At 31.7% G+C, this 21,907-nt stretch overlaps 2 protein-coding genes across 4 annotated transcripts; both read right to left on the bottom strand.

Moving 5' to 3' along the window:
* Positions 1–5,024: 5,024 nt before the first annotated feature.
* LOC137830760 (embryo-specific protein ATS3B) lies at positions 5,025–13,108 on the bottom strand. Of its 3 annotated transcripts, XM_068638277.2 has the most exons (6): positions 12,896–13,036; positions 12,574–12,619; positions 12,252–12,329; positions 8,735–8,870; positions 8,506–8,619; positions 5,025–5,488 (listed from the first exon to the last, which is right to left on the bottom strand). In XM_068638277.2, exons 4-6 carry the CDS (start codon positions 8,858–8,860, stop codon positions 5,162–5,164), a joined length of 567 nt encoding a protein of 188 aa, XP_068494378.1. In that variant the 5' UTR covers positions 8,861–8,870; positions 12,252–12,329; positions 12,574–12,619; positions 12,896–13,036; the 3' UTR covers positions 5,025–5,161. The 3 variants fall into 3 exon arrangements, with proteins under 3 accessions (XP_068494378.1, XP_068494377.1, XP_068494376.1); XM_068638276.2 differs by lacking the exon at positions 12,574–12,619 and having other exon boundaries at positions 12,896–13,108; XM_068638275.2 differs by lacking the exons at positions 12,252–12,329; positions 12,574–12,619; positions 12,896–13,036 and having other exon boundaries at positions 8,735–9,011.
* A 1,580-nt stretch (positions 13,109–14,688) lies between these two features.
* On the bottom strand, positions 14,689–16,534 carry GT18 (glycosyltransferase 18). Its single transcript, XM_068638274.1, has one exon. The coding sequence runs from the start codon at positions 16,393–16,395 to the stop codon at positions 14,935–14,937; it is 1,461 nt and encodes a 486-aa protein (XP_068494375.1). The 5' UTR covers positions 16,396–16,534; the 3' UTR covers positions 14,689–14,934.
* Positions 16,535–21,907: the final 5,373 nt, after the last annotated feature.

Here is a 21,907-nt window from a genome sequence, read left to right as displayed (position 1 = left end):
TATTTGAAGGTCAGTGGGAGCAAGTTTATATTATTGATTCTGTATGTTGATGATATCTTGCTTGCAACTAATGATCTTGGTCTATTAAGTGAGACTAAGAAGTTTCTCTCTAATAACTTTGAGATGAAAGATATGGGTGAGGCATATTATGTGATAGGAATTGAAATATTCCGTGACAGATCACAAGGAATGTTAGGTTTGTCTCAGAAAGCATATATTAATAAAGTTTTAGAGAGATTCAAAATTGATAAATGTTCGACATCTCCTGTTCCAATACAGAAAGGAGACAAATTTAGTCTCATGCAATGTCCAAAGAATGACTTGGAACGTAAACAGATGGAGAATATACCTTATGCATCTATTGTTGGGAGTTTAATGTATGCTCAAACTTGTACACGACCAGATATTAGTTTTGCAGTTGGTATGCTTGGAAGATACCAGAGTAATCCAAGATTGGATCATTGGAAAGCTGCAAAGAAAGTTTTAAGATACTTGCAAGGAACGAAAGATCACATTTTACTTATAAAAGATCTGATAATCTTGAGGTGATTGGATATACCGATTCATATTTTGCTGGCTGTGTGGATACACGAAAGTCTACTTTGGTTATGTGTATCTTTTAGCCGGAGGAGCGATTTCATGGAAAAGTGCGAAGCAGACAGTCATTGCTGCATCCACCATGGAGGCTGAATTTGTGGCATGCTTTGAGGCCACAGTTCAGGCTAATTGGTTGCGGAATTTTGTTTCAGGACTTGGAATTGTTGACAGTATTGCCAAGCCGCTGAGAATTTATTGTGATAACTCCGCAACTGTCTTCTTTTCTAAAAATGACAAGTATTCCAAAAGTGCTAAACATATGGAATTGAAATACTTTGCCGTTAAAGAAGAAGTTCAGAAACATAGAGTGTCAATAGAACATATTAGCAATGATCTTATGATTGCTGACCCTTTAACAAAAGGGTTACCGCCCAAAACATTTACTGGTCATGTTGTAAATATGGGCATTATGTCTATTAGTGAATGATGAATGTTGTTATTAATGCTTATTTGACACTCTGAGCTCATTGAATAAATAAAGTTTCTGAAATTTATGTTTTCTACTTTATGTATATGCATGTAAATTGTGTTGTGGAAAAAAAATTATGTTGTTATTGATGAAAATGACATTATTTTGAACCTATTATGGATTTCTCATTATAAAGTCATATTAAGGAGAAAGGATGATATAGTAGTACATGGAAGAAGGAAATGCGTCGATTGAAATGACATTTAACCGCCATGACTCTTATTATTTATGTATCCTTGATTTTGATTAATGATAGAACCAATTTATGTAAGGTCTTTTAAATGCGCATTTATGTAATTATAAAATCATGAAAGTATTATAACTCATATGAGTCATGTGGGAGAATGTAAGAAATTATGTAAATTAATTTTTATAAAGTGACTCACATGACTTAGAGTTTGGGCTTTGGGCCCAAATATGATTTAATAATAATAATAGAATAAAGGGCCCATTGGTTAACGTGAAAAATATATATATGATGATATACCTAATGAAAACCTACATCTGATGGAGATTGGGAACTTAAGGATATAGGGTTCCGTCTCAATGTTAGCCATCACGAAAGTGTGTGACAAGAACGGAATTGTTAAGAGATAGATTGGGAGAAAGGAGATAAAATAACTGCTCAATTAGGATCACTCATGGATCAAGGTAAGTGTCTATTCCTTTTTTATTGTATGATTGTGTGAGAATCATAATATGATAAGATCGGTATGAGAACATAATTGTATGTGTTCAATTTACGTTCATTCTTGTTTAAATTTACAGGAGAAAGACAGTTTAATCTTTTAAATAGTTTTTGTGAGTCCCTTTATAAGATATTTTTGTTATCATTACAAAACATTTGTATATTTCATGATAAACATAAAGAAGGGATATGGTAAACTTTAGGGGGTGAGAAGCTTTTCCTTTCAGATGTAAAAAAAATTATAACAATAAACTTAGTATATAGTGTAATATGGGACAGAAGGTCTAACTGGTAAGATGAATGAAGAATTGTCTAATACTTTTAAATACTTTTCTGAAGGCTTTTTTTAATATTTTTTTATCATTAAAATGCAGTTGTATATATGATAACGAACACAAAGAACTGATATGATAGAGTCCAAATTCAGTACAAATCATTTTGTTCCATATATCACAATAATAAACTCATTATATTGTGTGACATATATGGTAGAGTCTAATTGATAATACAATAAGATGGATCAGTTTCTAATTCCTTTAACTACTTATTTGAATCCTTGTAGTACTTTTTGTTGTCACTAAATTGCAGTTGTATGATATGTAGCACAAACACTAATTCAATACGGGCACGAACACATAAATACGTATAATTTATAAAATGTAAGACACGGAGACATGAATGTATATATTATATAATTATAAATTATATAAATTGACAATGAAGATTTATGTGCACAAGTATGTTTCAACTTTTTTTTGGCAGAAAAATGTTTTTCATTGTTGGTTCAAAAGAATTTGTTTCTTATTTTTATAATCGTAATAAAAATTTATACAATAAGTTTGAGTTTTTAGAAAATTAATGTATTTCTTCTTTTTAAAATTGTGTATGAGTGTCGTGTCCGATATGAACACGTCATCTAAGAGAAGTGTCTGAGCTTCATAGGTTGTATGTATGTGGTAGATGTTATAACATCAGCTTAAATTATTTTATATTAAAAAATTGCAAGAATTAACTCGTTATACACTTAATCAAGGCATTAAGAATTTTTTTTTTTTTTTATTTAAATTTCCTGATTTTTTTTTTTGGTTAAATCAATTTAAACCTACATTCCAAATTCGAATATTTAAAATGAAAAAAATATGTATTTTAAGGTGAAGTTTGATATTAAATATGATAGAAAAGACTAACAATAGTTTTTTAATAAGCAACTGAAGCTTCCAACAAGTATAACTTAAACAGTGGTTTTGATTTGGCAATCATGGATGTTATGTTTAAATAAGTGTTAAATCCTCCAAAATTGGAACTTTTTAAAAATCAAATATGATGATTTGAGGCATCATTTAAAATGTTTAAGGTTTGAAGTTAATTAAAAAAATACAACTTTGTTGTTATTATTTGAAGGGGATTTAGGTTCTACTGCCATTGCTTATTTTATGCTTTGTTTGCTTCTGTTGATACTCTGTAGGCGCGGATTGACGGGCGGGGATTTTTGTTGTTTGGATCCAATAATTTGAAGGAGAGAGCGGAAATGGACGAGCGAGTAGATATGATTTTTTCTTCTTCTCTTGTATGCAATGATGAGCGAGTGCCATAACGTACAATAAGATAATTTATTACAATACCCTTAAATTTCAAACTGTACATACGTGACACACTTAGCTTTTTACACACTGCATCAAAGAGGAGAATCCATTTAACAAGCTTAATACTGGATGCCATTTTAGTTTTTTTTTTGTCATGAAAATCGATCCTCATGGTGATTGTATAAAAGTGAAAATCGATTTTATGTTTAGTGAAGAGAAAGCAGACCCAGCACCTCCATTCTCCATTTTTACTCGTTTGCGGCTATTGGATTAGGGTTTTTTTCACCAATTTTATCATGTTATTCAAACACAAATCACTATTTTTCACACAAAATAATAAATAATAAATATTAATAATAATAAATATATAATTATTGATAATAAATATTTAAATTTATATAATAATAATAATAATATTGATTATAAAAAGATAACATAGTAAATTTATTTTATAAATATTTTGTATATTAGAATAAATTTTAAATATATTAACTTCTTTATAATATAATAATAATTATTAATATTATTATATATAATATTTAAACTATTTTTGTTATTATTATCATTATTAACATAGTTTTATATATACAATATGTAAAATTAATATATTAAATATTATATAAATTTATATAATAAATTTTTTTAATTATACTATTAATAACAACATATAATTATAAATAATAAAAATAATAAAATAATAATTATTACTATTTTCATAAATTTTAATATATTTAATAATATCATTTTAATTTAATACAAAATTATTTTATATTATATTTTTTAAAATTTTAAATAATTTATTTTTATGTAACAATTTCCAATTTTTACATTTATAAATCTAAATTTTTATATATTACAAAAATTTAATTAACTCAAATATAAAAAAAAAAATCATAATTTATTATTTAAATATTTTTAATAATAAGGATAATTTGCAAATTTACATTTTACATCTTTAAAATATTTTTTAAATTCTCTCTCAACTATCATATCACTCACAAATTTCAATAAATCATCCTCACAAATCCACACTATCATCCCTCAATCCAAACAACCTAACACATCCTCACACATTCTCTCTTATCCTCACAAATCCACTCCCCCTCCTCCTCACAAATCTCCTCCCTAATCCAAACACACATTAATGAGGACTCCAAACCATGTCATGACAGTACTTAACCTGCATCATTACCTCTTAATATCCCAGTAGTTGCATGTTCCCAACACACCACTCCCTCATCCTAACAACAAACCTCCCATCAGAGCACAACTCCATCACAAGGTGACAACACTCTGCATCCTCATACAGCCCCAAAACCCACAACCCCAGTCACAGTCAATAAAGCAGAAAAAGAAGCAAAAGGGTAAGCCAACCTATTGACAAATGCTCAAGAGAGTATGTCCAGATTATTCATGAATGAGTTGTGTTCAACACGATTGTAACTCCTAAATAAAAGTGGAAAAAGGTGATTTTTTTTCTGCAAATTATATCCAGACACACCCTGAGAGTAGTGGTGTTGATGTCACCAAACTATCATCTTAACCAAATGAAACCGAGAAGAATGATCCGAATCACACCATATCTTCAAGTTTACGGTTATAAAACGTTTAGGGTATTAATTTACAACACCACCCTCCAAACCCCTTGTGATAACATTAAGCACATCATAATCAGGAGAATACAAAATTAAAAAGAAACAAAAGTAACAAACTGAATTTAGACACAGATTTTACACATCTAGTGTATATTATACTTCAACATATAGTGCAAGTTTCATGGGTACATAGGTGCATCAAATATTATAAGATAAAAAATAAACAAACTTACGACCAAAAACATAGAACAAATCCTAGAACAATAAATATAAACCATTTCTGCTTGGATACCTGGTATGAAGAAGAAGAAGCACCGCTGCACCAATCAAATCCAAACCAAGTATCTCTAGGGATATATGTGTTGTAATAGAAAGTAACAGGCCTTCCATTATAACCATTGATTTTCACACTTTCAGGCTTCCAACCATCTGATCCATGTCTATATAGGTACACATAACATATCTGATATGCACATGGACCACTTATTTGAAATGTATCTGAACTACAACTCTCAAATGTACCTGAAGTTGGATCATCCAGTCTTGGTACATATATCTGGTAATATGTGAAAAAAGTAAAATACAAATTTTCAATTATTCAAAGAGTTTTTAAAATACTATAAATATAACATTTTTTACACTTTAAGTTAATTAGAAATCATTTTAGATATGACTTTCAAAAATAATCATTACAAAAGCCAACAATTTTCTATCAGATATAACAACCTATGATTAGATGGCTATCTAAAACTTCAACACTTTCAATACATTTTAATCAACTTCTTACTGAAATTAGAACTTCCTCGGTTAACTAGATGCACAAGCCTACTAAGGTCCTTCTCTTCCCTTCTCCTTTTCAAATTCCAATTTGAATGAGTTATGTGCAATTTACAAACATATATTCAAAAGTCATTGATATGTTTTGGTGGTTTGGGCATACACATACCCCAATAGAAAGCTACCATTTGGCCAAGCCAACTTGTACTTTGCTGATAAACACAGAACACGTCTGACTAAAAGTAAATAGATTTGCTGATAGAAACAAAAACCTATCCTTAGAGTGTACAACTTTGACAGCTAGAGACTCAAAATTAAATACACAGGGTTTTGTTTCTTACCCTCTTCGTAAACTGGTATCGAGCTTATGATCAACTTTGAGACTGACAAGTATAGTAAAAGAGTTGAATGGAGCAATACTTACCAGTACCATTAGGGAGGAGATATCCTTTTTTATACTCTGAAACATATTTTCACCTTTAGCATCCCATTTGAACCTTTTTTTCCTTTGAGGAGCCCAAAGAAAGGCTTTGCTTTCTCTGCAAGCTTAGGAAGAAACCTTGTTAGTGCCACAAGTTTCCCATGAAGACTTTGGACCTCTTTTAAGTTACTCAGACTTCTCATAGTTAGGATTGTTTTGCACTTGTTATGATTGTTTTCTATTTCTCATTGAGTGATCATGAAGTTGAGGAATTTTCCACTATTGACTCCGAAAAAGCAATTTTCAAGATTGAGGCACATGTTATGCTTCCTAACCTTATTGAAAACTCTCTCAAAATGGGCAGAGTGGTCCTCTACATTTGTCAATTTGATCATCATATCATCGACATGTACTTCCATTATGTTACCTATTTAAAGACTTTGTCCATGAGAAACTCATATGTTGCACCCACATTTTTAATCCAAATGACATGACTTTATATCAATCGACATGTACTTCCTTAGTCATGAAAGATGTTTTTTCTTCATCGGGTAAGTACATGATTTGATTATATCCCGAGTATGCGTCAAGGACACAAAGCAACTCGTAGTTTGTCGTGTTGTCAACAATCTGATTTTTATTCGGTAGAGGGTATGTGTCCTTGGGACATACCTTGTTTAAGTTTAATACATCCTCCACTTGCCATTTGATTCTTTTACCATAATCACTTTTGCTAATCACATGGTGTAAATGATTTTCCTAATAAAGCCATCTTTGACTGACTTTGTGTTCCACAACTAAACGCCTTTCCTTAATGGGTTTCCTTTATCTTTGGGCTAGCTTGAGAAAGTAAGGCAAGTTTACAATACATGAAGTATGGGTCAATGCCACACATATCTATTGGACTCCACGCAAAAAGGTCAAAATTCCTTACCAAGACTCATTCTATTGCATCTCTTAATAAGTAGATCATTTTGCTCACCTTTGCACACTAATTTTGTCAAGAACCCAATTACACATTTATCAAGGGCTCATCAAAGGTAGGTTGATTCTCCTCAAATTCGGCTTGTGGGTCAAAGTCGATCTTATCATCAGTAATAGAAGCCCGAGGTGTATCTTCGATATTGTACATGTTTGAACATTGTTACTCTCTTTTGACTGATCAATGTCATGCTTTTCTAGGAAATCTAACACCTCATCGATCTGGCTTGCACTACTGGTAGGAGTTTTCAATGAATAAGTTGTGATTTTGAGACTCTGCGCATAACATTCTTTTTCCGCTTTGAGACCGGCCTTTCCGTGATAATCTTTCCATCCTCACAAGGGAATTTTATGATCATGTGCGGTGCAGAACAACGACTTCGAGTTGATTGAGAGTTCTCTACCCAATTAAAGCATTATACAAGGTTTCAACCTCCACTAAAGTATCGGATCCTGAATATTCGAAATGTTTCACTTATGCTAAACGTAGTAAGCAGTTTGACATATCCTCAGGTGTGTACACGTTCCCTTGTGAACCCTAGCAATAGGTTCGAGTACGACTAGATGAGAGAAGTAGGTATGTCAACCTTTAAGAACATTGATCAGTACAACAGGTTTGTCGAGCTTCCCGTCGATGAAGAGCTTTTTCAACCTGCCAAATTTCGAGTTTATACTACAAAGATGTCTTTTCCTTGCAGAACTTGAGTTGCCTCCCCAAGCAAATCCTCTTGCTATAGTTTTGATCATAACTTTGACATCATTGGTATTTTTTCGAGGTTGTTCCCTTTGTTCTTGCTCAGGCTCTAGAGACACCTGCTCCTGGTGATTTCCCCTTCCTTTACCGTGGAAACTACTCAATTCATGGATAATAACATCTCAACTAATGTTTAGAGGGGTGTGACATCTTGATTTCCCAAGGTGGAAGAAGATGGTTTGCCTTGCAAACCGACTTATAACTCGTAGATATGATCGACGAGTTTGTTGAAGATGATGAGGGGAAATCCGAAGACGAGGGGAATTCCAACTACATAAGATTCTAAGACACTCAAGTCACTAATAGTGTGTATGAGAACTGAGTCAGTAGTACATGTGAGATTGATTTGTATTTAGAGTTCCACATGAGATTGATTTGTATTTAAAGGCTTCTTTAGACTTGGAATCAGATATTCAAAAGATATTTAAAATAAATAAAAGATATAATTAATTATTGATTCAATGAATTATTACTATGAGTATAAATATCTAAGGTTATAAACTTACAACTGATTGCATTACATTTAGTTACAAATAGATTTATTAACAATTCTCCTTACAGATACACAGAGAAAATGTAATAGAAAATTTCACTCAAACTGTATAAACGAAGAAATTGGATGAGAAAGAGAAAACAAAACCTGGTTTCCATAAGCATCCCCAAAAGCAATACTGATCTGATCTCTTGTATACCTAGTAGACGAACAACTAGTAGATATAACCACCAAGTAAGAACAAGTCCCTGTGTTCTTCAGCTGTTTAAGAAAATATTAATAAGTCTTCCCCTTATTAAAATAGCACTAGAAAATTTTGAAAAAGAGAAAGAGAGTGGCAACAAAAGGGCTGGTGAGAGGCAATAGTTAGAAGTACCTGGATATAGCTGACATTGAAGGACTCAGCCGCATGAGGCATAAGAGAAAGAGATTGGGACTCTGAAACTGAGAGGGTCATTCCAGAGGCCAGGAAGAGCAGAAGAAGAAGAACCTGTTTGAACATTTTTTTTGTTCTGAAAGCTGAAAATTTAGTCAAAGGAACAAGAACAAAAAGAGTGGAGCTGTTGGGGAATAGAAAAAATGAGGGGCGATTTGAACTGAAACGTTTCACTGCCTTAGCAAAATAAAAACTAAACCTTTCAATGTCGTGTGCAAAAGACAAAAGGCAAAACTCAGAAGGTAATAGGATAATAAGGTAAACGTGTCTGTCGCAGTTTTCTAAAGAAATTAGTATTTCACCTTGCAATTTATGCTGATACTTAAGGTAAATTTTTAAGTTCGGAAAATTATGTTTTTAACATTTAGTTTTTTTAAAAAAACATTTTCATAAAAAAAGTAAGAATATGATTTTATTCAATTTGAAATATTTTTTTATAAGATTTTATTGAATCATTTAACATGATGATAAATTAAAATAGCATATTAGTTTTGCATTTCAATAAAATTTAAGTAAATATTTTTAGTGATAATATTTACCAATTTTCAGAATTCGCGATTTTCTCCTTCAAAAGGTCTTAACGTAAATCTCGAGGTATATATCATACTAAGGTTAAATGTCCACGACTTGGAAACTTGTAGGGTAAATACATATTTTTTTGGAAAACCAAACTCAATAATAATAATATGAATCTGATAAGTTTATAATAAACATTTTTTTCTACATTCACTTTACAATTAATAATACTATTACTTTAATATTTTCTCATATCATTTAATTATAAATTTATTTTTTATTATGTATATTTTTTTCTAAAATCATTACAGAAAAAATTGTATACAATAAACGATTTTCCTAATAATATATCCTACTCACGATGGAGAAATGAAAGTGGCCTTTTTCTTTTAATTCAACAGTCACATCGAAATAAATTGTTGGGGTATCGACACCTAGTGTCTCTAGTTTGCGTAGATTATGGTATATACGGAAATGGAGAAACTTCCCAGGGTTGATTTTTCCATAAATCTTCTATTTTTTATTTTGTCAAACAATTTTAGTCTATTTCTTATTACATTTATTTGTATACTATAAATTTAACTTCTTATTTTTAATGAGAATAAATTTATAAATTTATAATTTACACTTAGTAAAAGTTTTCCAAAAATTAAATAAAGGTTTAGGGTTTTAATAAAACTGTAGCCTGATTTTTTTAATTGGGTTTGACTGTGATATTAAAAATTAACCTTAAAGACCTATGTGCTCAATGAATTCAGTATTTTCACTTACGTAAGTATACATTAAGTATTTTCACATCTACGTACTTCGAACCAAATACTTTTAAAATATATATCTCTTTAGCATGTCACTATTATATATTATATCAGCCCACTTCTACCTGATTTTAGTAAACTAAAGAATTGACAAGCCCAAATAGGTTGGCCTATTTTAGGTTTCTTCTTCCTGCACCCCCACGTTCTTCTTCCTGCACCCCTACGTTCTTCTTCCTGCACCCCATAATTTTAAAAATCTCAAAACTGACCTTGACCTTTTATTTGGAAAAGGGTACCATGGTGGAGTGTTCTAGGGATTCATCAATCCGAAAGTGAATCATGTTTTTTGGATAAGGAGAAGTTCTGGAAGCAAATGTTAATAAATTGTTGATTTCCATATTATTGAATCCGAAAGCCTAATTTTTGTTACAAATTGATGGATCTAAAAGATTTATGGATTCTCCAATTTAGAATATTTACGGATTCTCCAATCTGAAAGATTTACAAATTCTCCATTCCAGATGATTTATGGATTTCCAAATCCAAAATGTGAAAAAACCAATGCGGATTCCTGATTCCGTAAAATTACCGAACTGCATTATCTGTAATACTAGATATAAATTGCAGAAACGATAATTCGAGACACTACCGACCACCACCAAAAGAAACACCTTCCTATACTAAGAGATGGATCCGCATCGCCGCTGTTCAAAGAAAAATGGAATGCGTGTGTGAAGTCTGTGAACAAAAGACGAATAAAAAGTAGTGTTGGTCTTATGTGCATCTTGAGAATTTTAAAAAATAATAAGATTATTTTTGTCTTTGCAAGGGTGGAGGAAAAAAGACTTAAGATTTCAGGAAGATACTGTCCCTATTTTATCATCCCGCATTTGTCATTGATAAAAAAATGTGTTATTAAAATGTATTTTTTAATTAATGACTGAGTAAACATAACATTTTAATTTGTACTATTTCCATTCTCATCGTTTATAAGTAAAACACATTAACTATATATATATATAGATAGATTCAATATATTAAATTTTATTAATCACTTAATATTACTTTTAAAATGTCTTTGTAAAATAAAAAGTACATATTATATTTTGTAATCAATGATCAAATATAAATTAAGTTAAGATATTTTTAAAGTATCACTAGATAAATAAAATAAAATTTGCTTAATTTTTTTTAAAAAAATGTTTTTTAATAAATAGAATGGTTTAAAGTATCATTAGATAAGATATTTTTAGTGTACAATGGTTTTTACACTACTCTAAGTCAATATTTCACTTAAAACATGAATCAAACATCAAAATAACATAAATTTAATTTTAACCAAAATCCACTTGACACGTCTCAATTAACTAGGAAAATTCGTATTTGATCTCTATGAAAACTCGGCACGACATGATTAGTGAGTTAAGGAAAATTAGCAATAAGATAAAAAAAATTGTTTTAATTACATACATAATGACAAACTTTCCAATCTTAATGGAACTTAGTTTTACAACTTTGCGTTTCTTAACACGAATTACATTATTTTTACTTTTATGCATATTTGTTTACTTTTGTTGGATTAGTTTAGGCTAAGTAGTTTACTTTGATCTATAATATATTTGAATTTTTTAAATTACATTAAACTATGTTTAAAGGTTCAAATTTAGTAACATTTTTTAAAATTATTTAACATAAATAACTAGATAGAAGCCCAACTATACATCTTCTTGATAACATGTCATCAAGAAGCTGGTTTTGCATCTGGAACACCATCGTTGTCATGAAGGATAAAACCATTGTGGTTGCCAATTTTGCATCTGGAACACTATGATTAGTGATTTGGATTTTAATTTAAACCACATAAAAAAATTGTTTTTTTTTAATTTATCCATTTGGGGTCATCAAATGAAAAATCCAAGTTTGAAATTTATAGTTCATTTTTCTTTACCATGAGTAAAATTGTTTAGTCTTGATATTCTGAGATTGCTATAGAAGTCTAAATGATTTCATTATCAGATTTTAATATGACCTCAATTGAAACATGTATCTTGAATCAACTAATTGATTCCATATAAGCTTGATATAATCATAACAAATTTTTAAGACAAACTTCCTGTTAAATCAAATGATTGTTGTTAATATTGTTGGTTAGATAGTATTAAGAGTAGAAGTGAGAATGTGTCTACCTGTTTTGAGACGTCTCATATTAGTTCTGCATAAGATTCACAGGTTGCGTTGCTTGACCAACCCCTCATAATAGCGACCTTAAAAAATGAAAAGAATAACAACATCATTTTAGCAAATTCAACTAAGAAAAGATGGAAAGCAACAAGTAGCATTTGGTTAACATGTAAACCAAGATATAAGTTGAAAATCAAACAATTTCTTTCAAATCACACTGGTTAAATCACTTGTTCCACTTCTTTAAACAATATAATTTATACGAAATTCACAAATTTAGATTATTTTATTTTCCATGAGAAAACCAAATACAGCAGAAGCAACAACCAGCAACTGGAGGACATGGATCATGAACTCAGCAATGAGATGTTTCCTGTAGGTAATCATTGATAGAACATTCATAAGAATGCACATTCCAATTCTAAAATCACAACATTGCAAACTGTAACAATTACTTAATAACAAATCAACAGTGCAGACAATGAAGGAAAACAGGGTATCAATTTTAAAAAAAGCAAATGAATTCGTTCTAAGGAATAAAGAAAGGGATGTAAGCGAAATTATCAATGGAGTTCCGAAAGATAAAAAAAAAAAGGCAAACGTTAAAGATAGCCACCGTCACACCTAGGGTTTACGAAAAGTAAACTACCTATTTGTGTCACGTCTAGGGAGATAACCGTCACAGTCGTGTGCGTGAAGGTGGCGAAGAAGAAGAAGAAGCTCGTCCGGTGTCGTGGTTCGCGGTGTCCGTGCGTGCATAGAGAAGAAGATGAAGTAAATGGAGAAAATGGAATTAGAGATATGAAACTGAGTGTGTGATGAAAAAAGGTGCGGCTTCGCTGGCGTGTTTTTGGATTGGGCTGGGCGTAGGTATCGTCTTGTTCAGCTTTTGCTTCATGCACCTAATCAATTCTAATTTGCACCCTATAAATTTTTTGAAATTATAAAATTGCCTTGTTTAATCTGGAATTGAGAAATGGTTACAAGAATATGCTGTTTTGCATTCCAGAAATGAAATATCAGAATAAAATAGAAAAATAAAATCTCATTTGAAAAGATAAATCTGAAACACAAATTACATTGGGAAAGAAATTCTAGAAAATAGATCCAAAAACTTATTAAAAAAAGCCTATTCCAATAAGTTGTTCCGAAATATGTAATCTAGAAAAGTGTTCCAAAACTCAAATGCATAATTATATCTTGAAATATCACATCCAATATATATATATATATATATATATATATATATATTATATATATTATATTGTGACGTGCATTCCGCCCCTATTTAAAACTAAATAGGATAATTTTAATATCAGTTATAGGGTGCAGGTTGAGGTCCAAATTTATCATGATGGTAGAAACGTATCCCATGTTTGTTTAGTGGAAAATAGTGAAATGGTAACAAGGACATGTCACTTTCAACGCCACGATTTCTTTGGCTTTAACGTGCCATGTTTTGCAGTGTAACGACGCCATCATTCTAAAAGGTAACATGGAATAATAGAAAAATAAAATTATGGAATTCCTTCGGATTGATTTTTAAAAGATGAACTTTAGCAATCACAAAGGTCTTCAACAAATGAGTCATGTATAACATTTAATTTAATTTAATTGTGCTTTATTTATTTTTTAAATTAACAGTGCTTTATTCATACACCTTCTGATGGAGATTCGGTAGCAGTTTTGCACGTCCACCCATTCTTATGCTGAGTTAAACCTTTGAAGGGCCCCATGGCCATTGCAGAATTAAATAGATTCCCCAATTTTATAACCACTTTTGAATTGGAGGGGGTACAAATTTAACTTTTTGTGGTTCATCCCTTGGAAGTTTGCATCCATTCTACAGAAACCAAGCAAACTATAACAGTAAACAAAAATGATACTTTTCAACAGTAAAATGGTTAAAAAGGGTAGGAACAGGAGTGGGTTTCTCTCAATCCACACAACACCCCAGCACTGATCAACTGAGTGGCGGATGAACGTACATATTTTACCTCGAAGCTCTTTATACGATTTGCTCATTCGCACACCTGCACTCTTCTTTGTTCACAAAAATCATAGCAATCAATGATAATAAATTATTATAGAAAACACGCAGCAGACAGAAGTTTACATAACTGGTGAGTTTATTATCATTGTCAAGCACATTGCATGTTCTTTGCTCAGAAAAATCATTAGGATGTAGATGATAATACATCCAAGGAGACCAAGACAATGTTTTTTTATAAAGCGTTTTTCTTTGTGATATGGTGTCAGTTTCCTCCACCTCATGATTGCTCCAGAAAAACAGAAGAAAACCTTAAAACAGCAGGCCCAGGTCAGAGTAATATCAATCAGCCATGGTCACCAATCCTGAATCAGTAACAAGCAGCATAGTACATCATTCGATTGTTTTGGGAGGATTACAAAAAACCATATGGCACGGATTAGCAACCATCATGTCAAAGCTCGACATAGAATATATGTCTCATGTATCATATAAATTCATAATTCATCGAGTAAAAAGAATTGCAAGAACAATATAGTACATGGCATTGTGCATCTATAGATAACACGTGTAATAAGAGAAAAAGAAGAAAAAATGGAACTCTAATCTAGCGAATTCACCTGAATCAAACATATAGTATTTTTTTTATTTATTTATAGTTTTTCTAATTCTAGGAGGAAGGAAGTATTATTTCGCCGCTATTTCCACTTGTGAAACTCCGGTTGTTCCTGTTCCTTGAACCTTTTGAACACACCTTCAATGGCAACATCGAACGCGTCCTTCATACCCTCTAACCCATGTTTCGTATTGGCGTAAATCAACCTCGGAATGTACTCAATCACTTTCTCCCTCATTTGCCTCACTTCCTCCTTGGTGAACTTCTCCAGCACGTTTTTCACGGTTACGGTTCCATTATTCACTGCGTTCCGGTCTATGTAAACTGAGTAACTCCCCGGTTCGGCCGGCAAGAACCACTCGTACTGCAGGTACGCGCTTCGCCGCCAGAAGAAAACCGGAATCGAACCGGCCACCATGCAATCGAAAATGGACCTGCGTGTGAAGCTGTCCCCTCTAGGCTGCAAGCAGAAATCCGAGTCCAGAAACGTTTCCAGAATCACCGACGTGCCGTTGGAGCACCGCGTCCCAGTGCAGTTCACGGTGCGGCACGACTCGCCCGAGTCGCGGCATTGACTCAGCAGAACCCCGCGGAAGTCGTTGCGGAACGCGCGTCGAGGCGCCCCAGCGAAGCAGAAGAGCGAGTTGCGTTGGCGCGTGCGGACAAAGTTCTGCCAGAGCGTGACGTCGGATTTGGAGCGCGGATGGAATCCGGTGGGGTAGGGAACACCGACGTCGAAATAGTCCCAAGGATTACGCTCTATGAGAAGGCGCGTGACGTTTCTCATCCCAGGCTTGTAGATACAGCTAGAACCCCAATCGTGGTCCACGGAGCGGCGAAAATCCCACGTGATGCGCCCCATGGTAATAAAATGATCCCAACCGTTTGATCTTTTAAAAAACGGTTGGTCCATAACCCAGCGCAGCATCATGTCGCAGTGGCGATCCCGTTCCACTGCGGTCCAGTTAAGCCAGAGGAACTTCCCCACCGAGAGTCCAGCGTAGAACGGTATATAGAACGCCGTGGCAGATTCGGGCTCCTTAACCCTACACCTGTGATTCAATAATCGGTTGTGGAAGATGATTTCGGTGACGAACTGGTCGGTCCAGTGCCACGCCGGAAGGATATCCTCAGGGATGATTCCGGCAAGCGCGGCAGCGCTCTGGCCGAATCCCTGGTTAGAGAGGGAGTCGCAGCGGGAGCTCCAGGGGTTGAGGTTGTCGCAATTCTGGAGAATTTCGTGGTTGAAGGTTCGGGGGAGGTCGTAGACGAAGACCTTGCCGGAGCCGCATTGGTCTTGGGCTCGGGAAGAGTGGTGAACGACGGTGGACGGCAGAGGAGTGGGAATTGAGGAGGAGAAACTGCGGAGGTTGCAGAGGAGGAGGATCTGGATGAAGAGGACGGTGAAGATGATCCATGTGCGAGGGTTTTGGGGGGAGAAACGGGGTTTGAGGAGGGAGGTGAGGGAAGAAGTGATGGTGGCTTTGGTATGAATCGTTTTGGGTTGAGGTTCCAGTGAGGGGTGAATTGATTTGGGAAGCATGAGATAGAGTGAGAGAAGAGTGGAGAACGTGTATTCCGGCGAAATTAGACCGGAAAAGTGGGGATTGCGTGGAGGAGTGTGAAGATGAAAAGTGCTGTTTGGGTTTAAAGGCTTGGTTCCATTATGATGATGATGGTGATGATGTAGGTATGTAGGGATGGGGAATGGTTTATTTGTGGACTGACACGTGTCCCATGCATTACCGTCTGCCAGCCGCAACCGACAGCGCTTTCGCTAAAAAAAGTAACACGTGCCCTCTTTCTTTGAGGCCACCGTTATTGCTTCTTCCATTTTGCTGTAATTTCTCCGGTAGGTTTTTCGACCATCTTAAATTACCCTCTCTTAACTACATTAATAAAAAAATAAAACTTATAAAATTTCCTTGTGGTTATCACACTTTAATTTGTTTACAGCACTTATAATTTTAAAACTTAGAATATAAATATTAAATAAAATAATTCTATTCAATTATATTTAGGAAGTCTATTGATTCCATTTCAAAATATTTTAACATATTTTTATTTAAATAAATAACGTCGTATTCAATCGAAAATTTTAAACATTCAAAAAATCCTGTAATATTTAATAAAATAAATAAATTCTTATTTTATAATAAAACAGAATTTGGTGATATTAAATTGAGATGTTAAAATACTAAAAAAAATGATCTCATATTCAAATTATCTAAATTATAATGAGTCATCTTATACTCAAAATCATATAATAGTTCAGAGAATCATTTTGTTTACCAAAGTTTAATGAATTTTGTATCGCTTTTTATCTTTGTTATTGTTATATTATTATTATATACGACTTTTCAATTCACAAGAATGGGGCTTTTTTTCATACATGACTTTTAGTGATGCTATTATATATCTTATTAGTGTTTTAAAATATTTTTCTTTAGCAATCTGAACCGATAAAAACATGATTTTGAAGTTTCAAGCAGAATTAAATCAATTTCAATAAAAATATCATCATTTTAACTATTAAATATATAATATTATAATATAAGAATCAATTTTATTAAAAAAAAATAATAGACGTAGATTTATAAAATTGAAATTTCACTTAAAAGTATAATAAGTCACAACATATACTAAAAACAGTTATATATGATAGTAAATAAAATGTAATACTTCATATTAAACCACAAAACATAAAATCAATTAGCAAGCATAAACCTTAAAAAAAATAAAAATAGAACAATACATGTGTTTTTTAAGCTAATTGATTAATATGTCCACTATCTTTTCCTAAGTCATAACTAATTTGACCCGTTATTTACGAGTTCCATTAAAATACAATTCAATTTTACAAGTATATATATAATCGTTTTAAATACATAGAATCTTTTAAACTTTTGTAAGTGTATAATTTTTTTTCAATATGATTTCATGTTTTTCAAATCCTCTATATTGTTTAATTTTGTTTAAATCATTACATCCATTCAAAATATTTCGAAATATATAGGTCTTTCTTTGGTATAATAATCATTTATTTTTGTTTTTAAAATGTAATAATTGTTTAGTAGTGTTTGAGTTATTCTTATAAAGTTAGTTATTTAATATTATTTTTATAAAATTATATGTATATATATATTATTGTATTATTATTTTATTATTAATTAATTAATCATAAAAAATAAAATTATATATATTTCGGTTGACTCTTCAACCGAGAAAGGTTTCCAATCATGAGTATAACGTTTTGTTGCTTTTTGAACTTTGTTGTTCCTTATTACTATTTTTTTCACAAAGCAAAGAGGTTCACTGTCGGTGCCTAGGTTGGATATACAAAAGTAGTAGTACTAATGTTATACTCTGTCATACAGTAATTTAATATAGTATTTTTTTTTTTCAACATGGAAAAGATGTCATATTTTAAATACATTGGAGAAATATCTTTTTTATTTAATAACTTGAAATATTAAATTTTACGAACCAAAATGGTTTTTAAAATTTTTAAAATTATATTAGTTTGTTACTTTTTAACGTGCAATGATAATAAAGTAACATTGTCTTAATTTATAAGCATTTCATTAAGCAATAAGTGAAGTTGAAGGCACTTCCACTTCCTTTAGTTTGTTTAATTAATCTGTAGTGATGTATCTTTGTCCCACCTCTACATTATTTATCATCTCTCTTAATGGCCTCCTTGGTGTATGATTGTAGGATTAATGTGTATTGTTGGGTTAGTATGGGAAAGAAAACCTAGTTTCCATGTGAAGATGTTTTTGTTATGAAAGCGGAGAAAGGGCAATAATCAAAGAAAAGAAGTAGAATGTTGCATGCACTGTGTTGTGTGTTGTTGGAGCATGAAGAGATTTTGCTTTCATAGTAACAATGATTTTTGGTAGTTTGCGTCAAGTGTCTCTCTCTTGCACAGTGAGGCATTATAAATGGACCATCCACCACAGTATTCAATTGTAAAACGACATATTTTTGATAATACATAGTTGCAGATTCCGCGGTGGCCATCAACATGTATTGACAGCTTCAGCGGTGACACAGCCATGGAACGGTGTGTCACATTGGGTCGAGGACAACGTGATGCGTTCATTCCTGTGCTGGCTACGTCTACAAGCTTCTGCCTTATCTCTTATTCCACTTAAATCTCACAAAAAAAACATCACTATTTCAAATAATTTCACATAATTGAGATAAAAAAAATAATTTAAATATATATATATATATATTACTTATTTAATATTTTTTAAAATAATTGTATTACAAAGTGGACTTTAAGCCAAACTCAACCCTATAAAACCGATTCATGGGATGAGATTTGCACCCATTTATATACTATGAAAGACTCTAATATCTAGTCGATGATCTCCAATAAATTATGATGAAAAAAATCAATCAAAGTCAAATAAATCAAATTATTCAATATTAATGACCAACCGGTAAACTAGTTATCTTGAATAGCAATAGTCCTATAAATTCGGATAACACCCTATAAATTCAATAACTATAAAATAAATCAGTTAATGAGTTAATGTTCTTTTATTAAAAATAAACGTGTCAGATATTATACATGAGCGAAATAACTCACTACTAAACACTATAAATAACCATTGTTAAAAGAGTAAGATACACTTTTATCAATACAGCATACACTTTAATACCTAACATTTACTTGATTATTGGAATACTTTTTCAGGTTAACTTCTAACAACCACTAAACAGTTCATACGAAAAAAAATAAAAGAAGAACAATCGAACATTAAAAAATAAATACAAGAAGAATAAAAAAAATTAAACAATCAAAATATTAGAGAGAATTGTTCCAGTCAGTAACAATTTATTAAAATACACAAACAATATTCCAAATATAATAATTAAATCTAATAATATTTTTTTTTTATCAATGAATAAATAAATTAAAGAGGATACTTCAAGGTATCTCAATCCATATATATATCTCTGGTTGGAACAAATATAATAATATTATGTTATTGAACTTGACTTCAAAACATTAAAAAAAGTGTAAAACCTTAATTTATCCTTTAATGCTAAGAAAAAAATGTCGGTGTTTTCGGAAGCTATACAAGAAAGAACGTATCTGTCACAATACAACAGAATTTATTTTCCTTGGATAAAAAGAAAATTGAATATGCAACTTTTTCCAACACAGAAAATTGACTAAAATTGAAGACAGCGATATTCCAATACATGGTTTGTTGTTAAAAGAAAAAAGTTATATGAAAATTCCAAATCCAAGTTGAAGGTTTTGGTAGATTGGTAGGTTAAGGATCTAAGCAAATAGCTAATTACAGCTTTAGCAGTCAAAACGCGCTTTTTTTTCTTTCAATAATGAATTAATAGCTTTTGAAGTTTGATGCACCATTGTGTTTACAAAAACTAACTTTTACACTCCTAAAAAAATTCCACCTAACAACCACTTTTAATAATATTATTATGATTTTATATTAATAAATAAATAAATCTTTTATTTGTTATAGTGGTGTCATATGAAAATGAATGTATTCTATCTTGGTACCAAAGTATCGTCATTTATGTGCTTATTTTCGGAAACTTTGGATTATTCAGCCCATCATTTTCTTACAAAGTTTTCAAAGGCAACCCAACCCAAGCACATGTTTTACACGGTTTTAATCAATGTTAGACATCACGTCTACTAATAAAAATAAGATTAAAATATAATATAATAAGTGATGCAAAACTTTACTTTACATAAAACTGAATTAGATTGATAATAATTACCATCAAGTAATCTAATTAACCTATTACAATTTGCTTAACTATATTTAAATCCTCTCCTTTTTATTATTAATGTTGTGATATATTCAATAATCGAACTTCCTCAGAGACTCTAAATTAATGGTAATTTATCATATCACTCTTCATTTGTAATGTATTATTTATTATTTATTTTGAGAAAGAAGGTGTAATAATTTCAACAAATGAAATCAACTATCTCATCTCATTTTTCACCTGTCTCCCCCTTTTATATAACATTATATAAAATTAAGTTATAATAATAATAATTAAAATATTAAAAGTTAATTTTTTATATTTGAATAATAATACTAATTATTAAAACCTATTTATTATTTATAATTAAAAAATATTTTTTTTAATATTAAATTTTATAATCCTATATCACTTAACATATTATCTTATATATAATCAAAATTTAATTAATTTTAATATATTAATTACAATTTTTAAATCCTGGGTATCTTTTATAATATATGTTCTTACAACAAAGACCGAGAATACTGAAACTAGGTTGACAAGACTAGGCTTTACACAAATACTCTATTCTTGGACCGGATTCTCTTAGTTTCTTCTTGGGTTCATGTTCTGGACCCCTCTTGGGCAAGTGTGTTAGGCTTCTCCCTCGGCAAGGTGCTCTTGGCTTCTCCCTTCGGCAAGGTGCTCTCGGCTTCTCCCTCAGCAAGGTGCTCTCGGCTTCTCCCTCAGCAAGGTACTCTCGGCTTCTCCTTCACACAGGTTGGGGGGTACCTGCAAGGCGCTCCGATGCCAAAGTCAGATATGATTTCAAAGTATCATCAGACAATATTCACTCTTACCTTTTTCTTACTCTGAACTTCTATTTATAGGGTTTCCTTAATGGGCTTTTCCCCTTTTCTTTTGGACTTTCTTTTTACACCTTTTTATTATTTACACACCCCTTATGCAGGTTTTTAACTTAATTGGGTTTCATTTTTATAATAATATTTATATTTTATTTTATTCTTTAACTATATCTTTTCCGCTCTCGGTCTAAACCTCTCGGTTTTAGCCTTATCACCCCTTGGTTACTCAACATGTTGTTCTCGGCCTAAACCTCTCGGTTTTAGCCTACCAGTACACTAGCCCCCGAGACAGAAATATTTTATTTAAGTTTAAACAAATATTTGTGTCTTAATATAATATAATAATTTTGACATTTGATTTGATTTGGTATGAAACGCTTTGGTTTCCGTGCTTTATTTTGCTGAGTTTAAATGACTTGACGTGAACTTGCTATTTTGACCGTT

This window comes from Phaseolus vulgaris, chromosome 7, assembly GCF_051622355.1.
Source record: "Phaseolus vulgaris cultivar YP4 chromosome 7, ASM5162235v1, whole genome shotgun sequence".
Taxonomy (NCBI): Eukaryota; Viridiplantae; Streptophyta; class Magnoliopsida; order Fabales; family Fabaceae; genus Phaseolus; species Phaseolus vulgaris.
Note: the sequence above shows the minus strand (reverse complement) of the source record. Positions and strands in the feature narration are given on the sequence as shown.

Bases quoted from the DNA above. Each gene is read 5' to 3' on its own strand.
- GT18 (XM_068638274.1), bottom strand. From the start codon at position 16,395: ATGCTTCCCAAATCAATTCACCCCTCACTGGAACCTCAACCCAAAACG.
- LOC137830760 (XM_068638276.2), bottom strand. From the start codon at position 8,860: ATGTTCAAACAGGTTCTTCTTCTTCTGCTCTTCCTGGCCTCTGGAATG. The intron at 8,620-8,734 runs GTACTTCTAACT...TTTCTTAAACAG, and splicing joins TCAATGTCAGCTATATCCAG to CTGAAGAACACAGGGACTTG. The intron at 5,489-8,505 runs GTTTTGTTTTCT...ACATATTACCAG, and splicing joins GGGATGCTTATGGAAACCAG to ATATATGTACCAAGACTGGA.